This window comes from Oculina patagonica, chromosome 13 (genome assembly GCF_052425735.1).
Source record: "Oculina patagonica isolate OP01 chromosome 13, crgOcupat, whole genome shotgun sequence".
In the NCBI taxonomy this organism is placed as follows: domain Eukaryota; kingdom Metazoa; phylum Cnidaria; class Anthozoa; order Scleractinia; family Oculinidae; genus Oculina; species Oculina patagonica.
In genome coordinates this window covers 4,887,068-4,901,802 of record NC_135770.1, presented here as the reverse complement: position 1 = coordinate 4,901,802, position 14,735 = coordinate 4,887,068, and the positions used below count along the sequence as shown (strand labels likewise).

General features: G+C 40.4%; 1 protein-coding gene and 1 pseudogene across 1 annotated transcript; one reads left to right on the top strand and one right to left on the bottom strand.

The window, feature by feature from the left end:
* Nucleotides 1–5,854: 5,854 nt before the first annotated feature.
* LOC144635731 (uncharacterized) lies at nt 5,855–7,731 on the top strand (annotated as a pseudogene).
* Nucleotides 7,732–12,541: 4,810 nt separating this feature from the next.
* On the bottom strand, nt 12,542–13,497 carry LOC144636886 (adenosine receptor A2a-like). Its single transcript, XM_078496088.1, has one exon. It carries the CDS (start codon nt 13,484–13,486, stop codon nt 12,542–12,544), a length of 945 nt encoding a protein of 314 aa, XP_078352214.1. The 5' UTR covers nt 13,487–13,497.
* Between the last annotated feature and the right edge of the window lie 1,238 nt (nt 13,498–14,735).

Below are 14,735 nucleotides of genomic sequence, written 5' to 3'. Positions count from 1 at the left end.
TTACACTACTCTACTCTACTCTACTTTGCTCTACTCTACTTTACTCTACTCTTCTCTACTCTACTCTACTCTACTCTACTCTACTCTACTCTACTCTACTCTACACTACTCTACTCTACTCTACTCTACTCTACTGTACTCTACTCTACTCTGCTCTACTCAACTCTACTCTACTCTACTCTACTCTACTCTACTCTACTCTACTCTACTCAACTCTACTCTACTGTACTCTACTCTACTCTACTGTACTCTACTCTACTCTGCTCTACTCAACTCTACTCTACTCTACTCTACTCTACTCTACTCTACTCTTCTCTACTCTACTCTACTCTACTCTACTCTACACTACTCTACTCTACTCTACTTTGCTCTACTCTACTTTACTCTACTCTTCTCTACTCTACTCCACTCTACTCTACTCTACTCTACTCTACTCTACTCTACTCTACTCTACTCTACTCTACACTACTCTACTCTACTCTACTCTACTGTACTCTACTCTACTCTGCTCTACTCAACTCTACTCTACTCTACTCTACTCTACTCTACTCTACTCTACTCTACTCTACTCTACTCAACTCTACTCTACTGTACTCTCCTCTACTCTGCTCTACTCAACTCTACTCTACTCTACTCTACTCTACTCTACTCTACTCTACTTTACTCTACTCTTCTCTACTCTACTCTACTCTACTCTACTCTACTCTACTCTACTCTACTCTACTCTACTCTACTCTACTCTACTCTACTCTACTCTACTCTACTGTACTCTACTCTACTCTGCTCTACTCAACTCTACTCTACTCTACTCTGCTCTACTCAACTCTGCTCTCTCTACTCTACTCTACTCTACTCTACTCTACACTACACTACTCTACTCTACTCTACTCTACTCTACTCTACTCTACTCTACTCAACTCTACACTACTCTACTCTACTCTACTCTACTCTACTCTACTCTACTCAACTCTACTTTACTCTACTCTACTCAACTCTACTCTACTCTCTCTACTCTACTACTCACACTACTCACTCTACTCTACTCTACTCTACTCTACTCAACTCTCTCTACTCTACTCTACTCTACTCTACTCTACACTACTCTACTCTACACTACTCTACTCTACTCTACTCTACTCTACACTACTCTACTCTACTCAACTCTACTCTACTCTACTCTACACTACTCTACTCTACTCTACTCTACTCTACTCTACTCTACTCTACTCTACTCTACTCTACTCAACTCTACTCTACTTCTCTACTCTACTCTGCTCTACTCAACTCTACTCTACTCTACTCTACTCTACTCTACTCTACTCTTCTCTACTCTACTCTACTCTACTCTACTCTACACTACTCTACTCTACTCTACTTTCTCTACTCTACTCTACTCTACTCTTCTCTACTCTACTCCACTCTACTCTACTCTACTCTACTCTACTCTACTCTACTCTACTCTACTCTACACTACTCTACTCTACTCTACTCTACTGTACTCTACTCTACTCTGCTCTACTCAACTCTACTCTACTCTACTCTACTCTACTCTACTCTACTCTACTCAACTCTACTCTACTCTACTCTCCTCTACTCTGCTCTACTCAACTCTACTCTACTCTACTCTACTTTACTTTCTCTACTCTACTCTACTCTACTCTACTTTGCTCTACTCTACTCTACTCTACTCTACTCTACTCTACTCTACTCTACTCTACTCTACTCTACTCTACTCTACTCTACTTTCTCTACTTTCTCTATCTACTCTACTCTATCTCTACTTTCTCTACTCTACTTTCACTCTACTCTACTCTACTCTACTCTACTCTACTTTCTCTACTCTACTCTTCTCTACTCTATTCTACTCTACTCTACTCTACTCTCCTCCTCTACTCTACTTTACTCTACTCTTCTCTACTCTACTCTACTCTACTCTACTCTACTCTACTCTACTCTACTCTACTCTCCTCTACTCTACTTTGCTCTACTTTGCTCTACTCTACTCTACTCTACTCTACTCTACTCTACTCTACTCTACTCTACTCTACTTTTCTCTACTCTACTCTACTCTACTCTACTCTACTCTACTTTGCTCTACTCTACTCTACTCTACTCTACTCTACTCTACTCTACTCTACTCTACTCTAATCTACTCTACTCTACTCTACTCTACTCTACTCTACTTGCTCTACTCTACTCTACTCTACTCTACTCTACTCTACTCTACTCCCTCCCTCCCTCCCTCCCTCCCTCCCTCTCTCCCTCCCTCCCTCCCTCCACTCCACTCTCTACTCTACTCTACTCTACTCTACTCTACTCTACTCTACTCTACTCTACTCTACTCTACTCTACTTTGCTCTACTCTACTCTTCTCTACTCTACTCTACTCTACTCTACTCTACTCTCCTTCTCTACTCTACTCTACTCTACTCTACTCTTCTCTACTCTACTCTACTCTACTCTACTCTACTCTACTCTACTCTACTCTACTCTACTCTACTCTACTCTACTCTACTCTACTCTACTCTACTCTACTCTACTCTACTCTACTCTACTCTACTCTACTTTGCTCTACTCTACTCTACTCTACTCTACTCTACTCTACTCTACTCTACTCTACTCTACTCTACTGTGCTCTACTCTACTCTACTCTGCTCTACTCTACTCTACTCTACTCTACTCTACTCTACTCTACTCTACTCTACTCTTCTCTACTCCACTCCACTCCCTCCCTCCCTCCTCTCTCTATCTACTCTACTCTACTCTACTCTACTCTACTCTACTCTACTCTACTCTACTCTACTCTACTCTACTCTACTCTACTTTGCTCTACTCTACTCTTCTCTACTCTATTCTACTCTACTCTACTCTACTCTCCTTTGCTCTACTCTACTCTACTCTACTCTACTCTACTCTACTCTACTCTACTTTGCTCTACTCTACTCTACTCTACTCTACTCTACTCTACTCTACTCTACTCTACTCTACTCTACTCTACTCTACTTTGCTCTACTCTACTCTACTCTACTCTACTGTACTCTACTGTGCTCTACTCTACTCTACTCTACTCTACTCTACTCTACTCTACTCTACTCTACTCTACTCTACTCTACTCCACTCCACTCCACTCCACTCCACTCCACTCTAGTGTACTCTACTCTACTCTACTCTACTCTACTCTGCTCTACTCAACTCTACTCTACTCTACTCTGCTCTACTCAACTCTGCTCTACTCTACTCTACTCTACTCTACTCTACTTTACTCTACTCTACTCTACTCTACTCTACTCTACCCTGCTCTTCTCTACTCTACTCTACTCTACTCTACTCTACTCTACTCTACTCTACTCTACTCTACTCTACTCTACTCTACTCTACTCTACTCTACTCTACTCTACTCTACTCTACTCTACTCTACTCTACTCTACTCTACTCTACTCTACTCTACTCTACTCTACTCTACTTTGCTCTACTCTACTCTACTCTACTCTACTCTACTCTACTCTACCTTACACTCTACTCTACTCTACTCTACTCTACTTTACTCTACTTTCTCTACTCTACTCTACTCTACTCTACTCTACTCTACTCTACTCTACTTTGCTCTACTTTGCTCTACTTTGCTCTACTCTACTCTACTCTACTCTACTCTACTCTACTCTACTCTACTCTACTCTACTCTACTCTACTTTGCTCTACTCTACGTATATATACTCTACTCTACTCTACTCTACTCTACTTTGCTCTACTCTACTCTTCTCTACTCTATTTTTCTCTACTCTACTGTACTCTCCTTTGCTCTACTCTACTCTACTCTACTCTTCTCTACTCTACTCTACTCTACTTTGCTCTACTCTACTCTACTCTACTCTACTCTACTCTACTCTACTCTACTCTACTCTACTCTACTCTACTCTACTCTACTGTACTCTACTCTACTCTACTCTACTTTGCTCTACTCTACTCTACTCTACTCTACTCTACTCTACTCTACTCTACTCTACTCTACTCTACTCTTCTCTACTCTACTCTACTCTACTCTACTCTACTCTATTCTACTCTACTCTACTCTACTGTGCTCTACTCTACTCTACTCTACTCTACTCCACTCTACTCTACTCTACTCTACTCTACTCTACTCTACTCTACTCTACTCCACTCCACTCCACTCCACTCCACTCCACTCCACTCCACTCCACTCCACTCTATAATCCACTCTAGATTGGCAGCTGTGTTATGTTAAAACAATTTGACGGCTCGCTTTCGGTTTCTACCGGCTTTAGATAGTTGACTCGGGCTTCGCCCCTTGCCAACTATAAAAACAAAAAAGAGTGTGGTTATCTAACAGCAGATAGAAACTTCGAGCTTGCCGTCTAATTGTTAAATAGACGTCATTCACCATCACTAGACATCACTAACCATCACTAGACATTATTTACCATCACTAGACATCATTCAGCATCACTAGACATTCCTAATGAAGGATAACTTTGACTTTATCTTTTTTTCTGGATTATGACCGCAATGTTTTTTTTTTTCGTTCTTTCGATCGCGGCTTCGCCGCTCTTTATCTCCTAAAAAAAAAACCCTCTGGAACCCAGGGTAGTAAACAGACAAAATGGCTTCGTATATTTCTTTTTCTCGTTCCTTTCAGTGGTTTCATAGGCTCAGCCGGTTACTGAACTTCGGAGCCGAATTCATTTCTGAGAAAGTGGAAGGCCATATAATTCTTCAATCTTCTTTCGCACTGTTGTTCCACATCGGGCAGATGAAGCTATAGGAAAAGCTCGCTTGTAGCCGTAGCTGAAGCCGTAGGCAACCATCTCTTGTGTGTTTTGCATTTGGCGCACTTTCAGATTTAACACGAGTCAGCCCCAGGTATGCGGGTTACCCCACCTTGAAACGTTTACATGGCAAAACGCGACCCCGGCTGAGAGGATTACCCTAGCTACTCGACAGGCCGGGAAACCCGCCTAGGCTGGTTACCCCACTTATCATGTAAACGTGATCAAGACAAAAAAAATGAGAGATTGTATGGAAAGGCGGGCTACCTCACCTACCCGGGGTCCCTCACCTCCCTGTAAACAGGCCCTTTTAAGTGTAGTAATAAAGTGCAATATTATACAGATAATAAGTAATTTTTGTAAGGAGATGTTACCATATTTACTATTCCCTTCTTTGTATTAGTTAAGGCTCGGTTATTCTTGGAATCTCCGGCGCTTACAATAGCATATTTTAAACATATTTTTAACTACAGCACAATTAACCGGACTTTCCTTTAAAGTCATAACTTGTAATTTATGTTTCCCGAGGCGGTCGACCCGTGTTCTGAGGGGTACATTGGGGTTTGCAGTATTGTGGCATTGACCAATTTTTCATGCGGTATTTCGGTCATTATAATCTTGAATTGCGGTAAATTGCGGTATTCTCCAGAACTGCGGAATGCGTTTTCTTAGCGTTTTGGTCGATGATAATCGTGATAAAAACTTTTCCTTCGCCTTTTCCGACGATTTTAAGCCGTTTCTGGTCGTTTCAGAAGCAAGCTGAAACAACCTTATTTTTTTTTCAAGCACTTTTTTTTTATCTACAATTTACTATCTTGTTTCCACGGTACCACCGCTCGTTTTTGCCTCGCTTTTTGCCCTCACGTCCATATACCTTCGCCAGGTATGCAAGCTTACTATGAAATTGTGGTATGTTCGGATTTTTTGCGGTATTGCGATATTTGCGGATTGTTTGCAGTAGTGCGATGTTTAACACTTCCCCCTCCCCCCCCCCCCCCCCTTGTTCTGCTTGAGCGGACGACTACAGTGTTAGTGTTGCTTGAGCGGACAACTACAATGTTTGTGTTTAGTTTTGTTTTATGGAAATCGCGATCTCGGCTTGCAATTGAATCCACTTCAATTTCTGGCTCGTTGGCACTTTAGCAAGAGCTTAACTTAGTTTAAATTTTGTTAAGTAAGATAGGGGATGTATTGTGAGCCAAAGTTGTTCCGAAGTGACTGATAAAAGCCAATCAATTTTGCATTGCATACGGTTGGTCACAACACAGTGGGTTCTCGAGACATTTATTATACTGACGCGGTTCGACTTTGTTAGTTTACACTTCCACACGTTCCAGCTGTTGTCGAAATGAAGATAAAAGGTATTTTTTACTTTGTGGTGGCGATAAATTCGGCTATAATTGCTGGCATAGTTGTCTATATTAGCAAAGAAGGGATGGACGTCGTTTCATCAGCTGAATTACATAATTTCAACTCGGAAATTCACGATTTTCTGGATTATACAGCACAACAAAGTACGGGATTGCCAACTAGAAAGCCATTTCTTTATCTCACGCAAACCGAGCAATGTCTTCCGCCAAACTTGGCCAATTCTTCTCAGATTGGCGATCCTGAGACCTGCAACTGCGACGTGATAGTGCTTAGTTACCGAGCCAAGTGTCAAGAAAACAAGCAATCACACATCAGTTATTTGTTTGAATCTGAACACACTCTTTGCATCAGGACGTAATGTGCTCTATTCTGCTGCGATGGATAGAAAACCTGGCTACCATTATTACATTTTTCTAGACGACGACATAGTTCTCAAGTACAACCGCTTTACACCCATTGACATGACTAAAATGTCGCCATTTCGAGTTGTGGAAAAGTGGTTGTTAGATTACGAGCCAGCGTTGGGAGTATTGGACTACAGGTTTTATGGAGCAAGCCATATGCACCGCAAAAGGAGATATTTTTGTGGCATAACAGAAACATCTCTGGTTCTTCCTACCACGTTTTTCGATGCCAACTTTAATGCTTTTCATTATAAAGCTGTGGAACACATTCTTCCCTATCCGACGCAGTATGAGCGCAAGTGTATTTTTTCCAGTAATAGAAACACTATGCTTGCTGTTGAGATCAAATTTGGCGGCCAAGCACTCATGTTTGCTCCTGTCACAGTTGTCAATCCCAAACATCGAATGAAGTACGATAAATCATACACAAATCTGACAGATATGATGCGTGAATTTGTAGAAAGAATTAAACAAGAGGCCCCTTTAAAGCTTAGAAATCACGTTATATTCAAAATGTTACACAAGAATCCAGGAACGTATCTTCAGAAACAATCACGATCTTTCTGTTTGGACGCTACTCGGCACGAGCCTATAATTCCATTCAGACATTTGCTAAATCGTTCAAGTTCAAAATTTTTCTATCCTTCGAGCAGAGCTCCTTTCGATCATCTTGAAAGGAACTCTGTTCGCAGGGTAAAAGCTCCCTTATCGATTGTCATTTATACCTTAATTGTAAGGTTAGCGCTGTGAATTCTTGCTTGTGTTCGCACGTGGAAAATAACGGCTCAAAGTACACTAAATCGGACAAAAACATTGGCAAGCAGTGGAACGAATTTGAGACACGAGATCGATAAGAGCTGCTTTTCGATGCTTTGGTGAGACTCCGTATGACTACATTTCTTGATAAGGGAATTTTTCTTATTGTGTGGCCGTATTAATTCATTTTTAAGATCAGTTCGGAAATTGTCACCATTCAACGTTTAAATCAGTTTTATATTTGTTAGTTTAAACATTTTTCGGAATGTTTTTCACTGAAGTGTTGAATTATAAATATTCTGCGGTTGCATCGCATTATGTAAATAACTTACTGAATTAGTTTCGATTGTAGTTCGGTATTTAGTGTCACGTTATTTTCTAAAATTAATTTAAGCGTATATATGTCATCCTCGGAGACCCAGGGGCAGTTTGTGGGCGAAACGAGGAATAAACCGGGCAGAAATCGTAGCGACGAGTGTTTTCAAGAACGATTTCTACCCGGTTTATTCCTCGTCTCGCCCCACTAAACTCCCGGGGGGGGGGGTACTCCCTATAATGGCCTATACGGGGAGGCTCCGCCCAAAAGGGATACCTTTTTCAGGCTTCAGGTATATAAAAGGGTAGGGATTTCACAACTTTAGGTATACGAAAGGGTATGGAAATCTGTCATTTAGGTTATTGAAAGGGCTTTTAATTAAAATATTTCGAATAGATGCAATTTTGGCTGTATATTTCAATTTATAAGCGCTCTTGTGACAAAAAAAAAAAAAAAAAAAAAAATAAACGCCATGTTTTAAGTCAACACAGGTATATGAAAGGGATACCTTTTTTCATTAAAGGTATACTGAGGGGTTAATTTCTGGCAAAATGGTATATAAAAGGGTAAGGGGTAGAGCTCGGGGCGGAGCCTCCCCGTACAAAACTTTTTTGGGTACCCCCCCCCCCCCCGGACTAAACTGCCCCTGGGCCTCCGAGGATGATATATATAATATATATGTTCGTACATTAGACAGTGTCGAATTATGTGTGTGAAAAGATTGTTTACTGTAAAAAGGGTGTTGTTTAATGTTCTAGCTAGTTTTCTGGCCTCATACACTGTGCTTGTAACGAATAGGACGTCACTTTGGTCAAGCGTCAAATTTGTCCTTGGCCGTCTGAATTTGGTCGCAGCAGGCTAATTTCGTAAATACGTTTCTTTAGATCTGCGATTGTGTTCGGCTTGGTGTATTGTTTTCTGGATGCGAGCTTATCGTTTTCAAATTATTTGACGAAAACACGCGTGAGTTAATATGATGGATTGGTTTTTTAACACGGGATCGATGAGAACTGCTTTGGTCAGACTACACTTCAGTGATAATGAAAAATGTCCTGTCGCGTGGCTCTATTTATCAGTTTAGACAGTGTGATCAGTCCCGGCGTATCCAATCGAACAAAATCGAACCAAAAATTAATCGAGCCCAATCGAACACCAATCGTTCGATTGGGTTCGGTAATCGAACAAAATCGAACATCTATTTTGCTGTGAGTTCGATTTTCGAACCAATAGATCTAGAACCAATCGAACACAATCCGATTCGATTTTGTTCGAAATCCGTCTTTTGCAATTTTATAAGTAAATCACGCAGGACTAACCAGAGGGATTGTGCACCGTACAAAGTGTCCGCAATATAAGCAAACAGGAGTTCGGTAATCGAAGGTTCAATTTTGTTCGTTTGTCGACTGTTCGATATTCGAACGTTCGATTTTGTCCGATTGACCAAATTTTATTGTGAGTTCGATTATGTTCGATTACCGATCGCGAACCCAATCGAACGATTGGTGTTCGATTGGATTCGATTACCAAACGTTCGATTGGACATGATTGGATACGCCGGAGATCAGTCTAGGAATTATTACCATTTCCAATGTTAATTAATTATAATACTTGTTACTGAAAAACCTCCCTGCAGTTGCATCGCATTAGAAGAGAATTGATGTCGGTTAACGTAAAGCTGTTTAGTAGTTAATGTAAGTTATTTTTATAAAAAATAAGCATATATCAGTACGTATGTGCGTTTCAGTTGGTAGGTCGTGCTTTAATTTTGCTTGCGAAAGGATTGTTAGGAAGCAATCTCGTTCCCAGAGCCCACGTTCCCTTTGACCAGCGGACGTATTCCGTTCGCGTTCCACTGGATAAAGGTCACGCGGGCTCTGGGAACGAGATGGTCTAAATAGCGAGTTGTTGTGGCAACATGCGCATGCACATTCGCGCCACCACGCACCACGCAGAGAAACTGAAAAGCTCTACTGTTGCTAAAACTATAGTGATAGTTGATTAAAAATATCAAACAAACAGCAATATACTTTTATTATTTTTAGTCAAGTTACGATGACCTAAAATCAAGAGTCTAGGGATAGTTAACACTACAGCCGCCCCCGCTGTTAATTTTTTTAGCGCGTCCGTCACCACAGCAAATTCTAAATTTGTTGAAAACTGGATGAAAATCAGTTTCTGTTTGGGACGTTTTTGTGATAATTCAGATACGACGAAAACACCCGCCTGTGGTTTCTAAAATTACCGTATTTTCTCCTGTCTACATTCAAGATTTGTTAACTTACTACCAACCGCCTAGAAGTCTAGAACCCTCCGATCAACACAATTATTACTTCTTAACCACACCAATTTCCATCTGAAGTCGTATGGTTATCGAGCTTTTGCTGTTTCCGCTCCTGAACTCTAGCCTGCGTAGCAGACGCCGTAGTTTCGATGACCTAAGAACTATTGTATCTGCGCATGTGCGACCTGGGGCGTCCGGCCGCGTTTCATTTCTCGCCAAAACTATCCCGAAAGAACGAATATTCTGCTACTTAAAAAAAAAAAAAATAATCTCTACGTTCTGCCCATATTCCGAGTGGCTGCATTTTCTTCATTCTGCTATCGGGAGCAGAATGAAGGCCGAAGACGGTCCAAAAAAAACGCGATCACCGTGTATTCCGAGTTTTTCTATTCCGAATAGTCCCAAAAAATGTGCACTTAGTTTAGTCACTAAGCAGGTTTTTTTATGTATAATGATACCGAAATAACTACAAGGTGATTTTAAACCCCTCAAAGGTACCACGAGGGTACGGCTAAAGACGAGAACCACGCACCGTCAGCATGAAATTTTGAGGACAATCTTTCAGCTAAGGGCATTATCCTCCAATATAAAAATAAGGAATATCAATCCCAGGTTTAAGCCTGTAATATATATTTTTATTAAGCCTATAATAATGAATTTACATTTAATATTTAATTGTGAATAACAGAAAACAAAGGTAACTGAGGAAAAATTGTCAAAATAAATGAAGCTGATGAAAGAGCCAATAAAAATATTTTGCATGATGCATATTTCATGCCCTTTGTTGTTTCCTACATACCGTATAAAGGTTATCAGTAAATAAAACAAGGGGAGGGATTACTACTGCATTTTAAAAGAAAAAAAGAGCAAAAGAGTTCGGTCGAAAATAAAAAGTGAATGAAAGAAAAAAGAAAGAAAAGTGAATAAAGAATATTTTACCCAGCTCCTCCCCCTGAGTAAAGAAAGCAATCTTTTAGTGACCCTTTAGCAAAAGTGTAATTGTTCACAAAAGCATCATTTACCGCCGCGGCGAAGCATTTTCATGTGAATTAAAGGTACATTAAAGTCAACTTTAAGGAAAATATCAAGCATTTATGTGCGATTAAAGATCACTTAAACATTACTTTAACACATTTAGGGATGATTCGTAAAGTTTATGAAATGAGCCTTTAGTTAACCTTTAATTGTAAATGAAAGTGGTTACAAAATTCGTCATAAATCATCTTTAATGTGTTCATTAAAGTTCAACTAAAGTTACGTTTCAGCGATTTCATACAAAAATTAAAGCCAACCCCTAAATACTTCAAATGTTAATCTTTAGTTTAGCTTTAAAACCGACTAATTCTGTTTTTTCACCCTGTGATACTAGCAAGTCAGAAAGGGGTTTATTTATTTTATAACCCTCCGATTAATTTCTACAACGCGCTTTATCGCTAGTAAATTTATGGGAAAAACCTACGTAATAAAACCGGCGTAATTGTGATTGAAACAAATGTAAGTTGATTGGTTTACGTGATTTTTTAACTCTGTGATTTTATTAAAAGTTAGAATTGAATAAGGTGACTTCATTCGTTTGTTTTGTGCTTGCCTACAAAATCGGGCGACGGATATCAAATCGGATGGGGTATATTCGCTGATACCCGTCGTCCGATTTTGTACCACGTGATGCGTTTTGTCCATTGAGCGCGCGCAAAAGTTAATGGGTGGGTTATAAGAGGTGATAGTTGGATAAGGCAGCAGGCTGAATCAACTATCACCGTATAGAAGTTTATAGCGAATAATCAAGATCTACTTGCTTTAGTAGACGTTTCACTTACGTATTTCCAGTTGAACGATCTCCAATTATTTCTGCATTATAGAATATTATTAATGTTCACAAATTCCAAATGCGCGCGAGCTCGTATACTAATTAACAATTAGACGGCAAGCTCGAGGTTTCTATCGGCTGATAGTTGGCGAGGGGCGAAGCCCCGAGTCAACTATCAAAAGCCGGTAGAAACCGAGAGCGAGCCGTCTAATTGTGTTAGCATAACCCACTGACCGATCTATTAAACACAAAATATAGCTAGAGTTGATTTTTTGAAGGTTTTGATTGATAAAATTCAGCGAAGACTAAGCGCGCGCTCCGAGAGCCTTCTACGGATCAATAGTAGGCACCTGTTTAGCCAATCAGATTGCGCGATTACCAATAGTAGGTCAGTGTGGTTATGCTAACGGCTGTTAGCATAACCCAGCTGCCGTCTATTGGCAAAAAGCGCAATCTGATTGGCTACACAGGTAGAAAGCCTAGACGTCTCTCGGAGCGCGCCCTCAGTTTTTCGTTGAGTTTTATCAATCAAAACTTCCATAAATCAATTCTAGCGATATTCTAGGTTAAAAAGATCAGCCGCTGGGTTATGCTTAAACAATTGGACGGCTCGCTCTCGGTTTTTATATATCGACTTTTCTCGGGGCTTCGACCCTCGTCGATAGACACCTCCAGCTTGCCGTCTTATTGTTAAATACGAGAAGCTCAAGCAATCGGATTGTTGCATTTGCATTAGTATACTAGTAGAAGTTCTTCTAAAGGCAGTTGCTCGATACCTGAGCATTACAGTTCTTCGTACTACACCGTACAAGTTTTCATTCTTTAGCCTGTTTGTGCCAGCGCCAGTGTCGACGTCGCTGTAACACGTGAAGATGGCATGTGCGGTTGGACGACATTCCACCAAGCCCTTGTTAGAGTCTTGACTGTCATTCTCATCTCGACATCACGAAAGGCAAACACAAATGGATTAAGCGCACTGTTACTGTACTGCATGCACTTGATAAATGCACCAATGCGGCCAATATCCACGAGGGACAAATTACAGGGAAAACACTGGAACGTGAAAACGAACGCACCTATCACGTGAGGGCACCAGGTGACGAAAAACACGCCAGACATCATGGCAAGCGTTGCGGCTGTTCTTCGCTCTCGACGAATTTTCCTTTGTAAGCTTGCTCTAGTTTGGCTCATTTCCACTGCTGGCTCAACCGTGTTGTGAATTAATGACCTGGCGATCTTGAAAATGAGCCCATTTAACAAAGAAATGGACAGCAATGCCAAGGAAAACACCGCTAAGAGGACATAGAATGGATAGTTCCTGTTGGTACTGGGCGTCAGCGTGAAATCGAGGCAGGAAAGAATCAGCGACAGAACCCACACCACGCCCAAAACACCGTAATACGAGTTGAGGAGAAGACCTCGGTGCAGGAATGGCTTTGCGATGGCGATATATCGCTCCACTGTCACGGATACCAAATGAAAAACCGATGCGGTGCCACTGAATATATCCAGTGATATGAAGAACCTGCTTAACATAGGACTAGAATTCTCTCTCCTCAAAGTTACAACATACAAAGGAACGGCAAATGCACCTACCAGCCAGTCTGACGCAGCTAGGCCTACTATGAAAACATTGGAGCCCGTCCGTAGCCTGGAGTTTTTCACGTACGCTGCGATTATCAGGGAGTTTCCCACCAGAATGAAAAACATCAAGATGTAGATGAAAGCGTCCCGAGCGATCTGTTCTCCCGCCGATGGCTCGAACATTGCACTGCACGGCTTTGTGGGTCGTTTGTTGGTGCAAGTACTCAGTACGTGAGTGAATGTTTCAGAAGAAAGGTTTGTACACCTTAAAATAGAATTATTATCTTACTTTTGATTTATCCAATGAAAGCAATACGGAAATTTGTCAGTCTGATTGAGTTTCAATACACTAAATTAAAAGAGATAATTTTGTTTGCCAGCTGTCACTAGCGCTGCTCAAGATTGAAAAGTTTCTTTTGTTATTATATTCTGAGGGGGTCCAACCCGGTAAATTTTGTTGATTTTTCTAAAAGGTTTTGTCAGCACGGGATTTCCAATGAGAAGCAAATCGATAAACTACACAAAAATTAGCCCAATTGGGGCAATAAGATCAAAAAAACCGTGGTGTATTTTAGTAGGCAGAATTTCCCAAAATTACCTTATAAAAACAAATATCCATTATAAAATGACAAGATTTTGTTTTTTGTTAAAAAGAAAAAAGTTATTTAAAGCTATTGTCCAATACACAAGTGAATTATTTTTGGCAAGGAAAATCGAAAAATAGACGGCAATGTTAATCAAGAAAGCTACTTGTCAAACAAAACTTTATTGTTAAAGAGAAGGATCTACACGAATAAAACGATTACCTGTTAGCAGTGAGGTAGACCATTCACAGCCACTGTATTTAATTTTTTTTTATTATAATTATTATTAACGCAAAGAAAGATGGCGAGCTTGCGAAGCGTGCGCCAGTGCGGAGCGCGATGGGCTGGATACAAGAAAATCCAGTCAGAAGGAGTCCCTAACATCGGAAAAGGCGCAATATTGTTAAGAAGCCAAATACTTTCATTTAACTTCTTGATCAAAGGGCGTTTTGGCAAGCTGGGATTAGCCTGTTTTCCCAGAAATTTTACGTTCACAAAAACATCTCATTTGTGAACATGTTTTTGCCTTTCTTGCAATCTTGGCTACTACTTTCCTTAATTAGAACCAAGGTTAACTTTGCCTTAAAATAGTCGTATTTTTCTGGTTTCGATTGGCTAATCTTTGTTTGCCTCAGGAAGTCAGCTGCATATAAGCTTGGGGTGTGCATCCGAGTACTTTGTTTTTAGCCACCTGGCTAGAGTTTGGCTGTATTCCCAAGCGTACCCTAAGAAGCTAACCTAAAAGCTGGCATAAAAACATTGTAGCTTGCACATTGTAGAAAATAGTTAGTAAGCTTGTTAGTTGGCTAGTTTACTGTTTTGCTGTCCATTAAAGGAAGAAAGCTTAA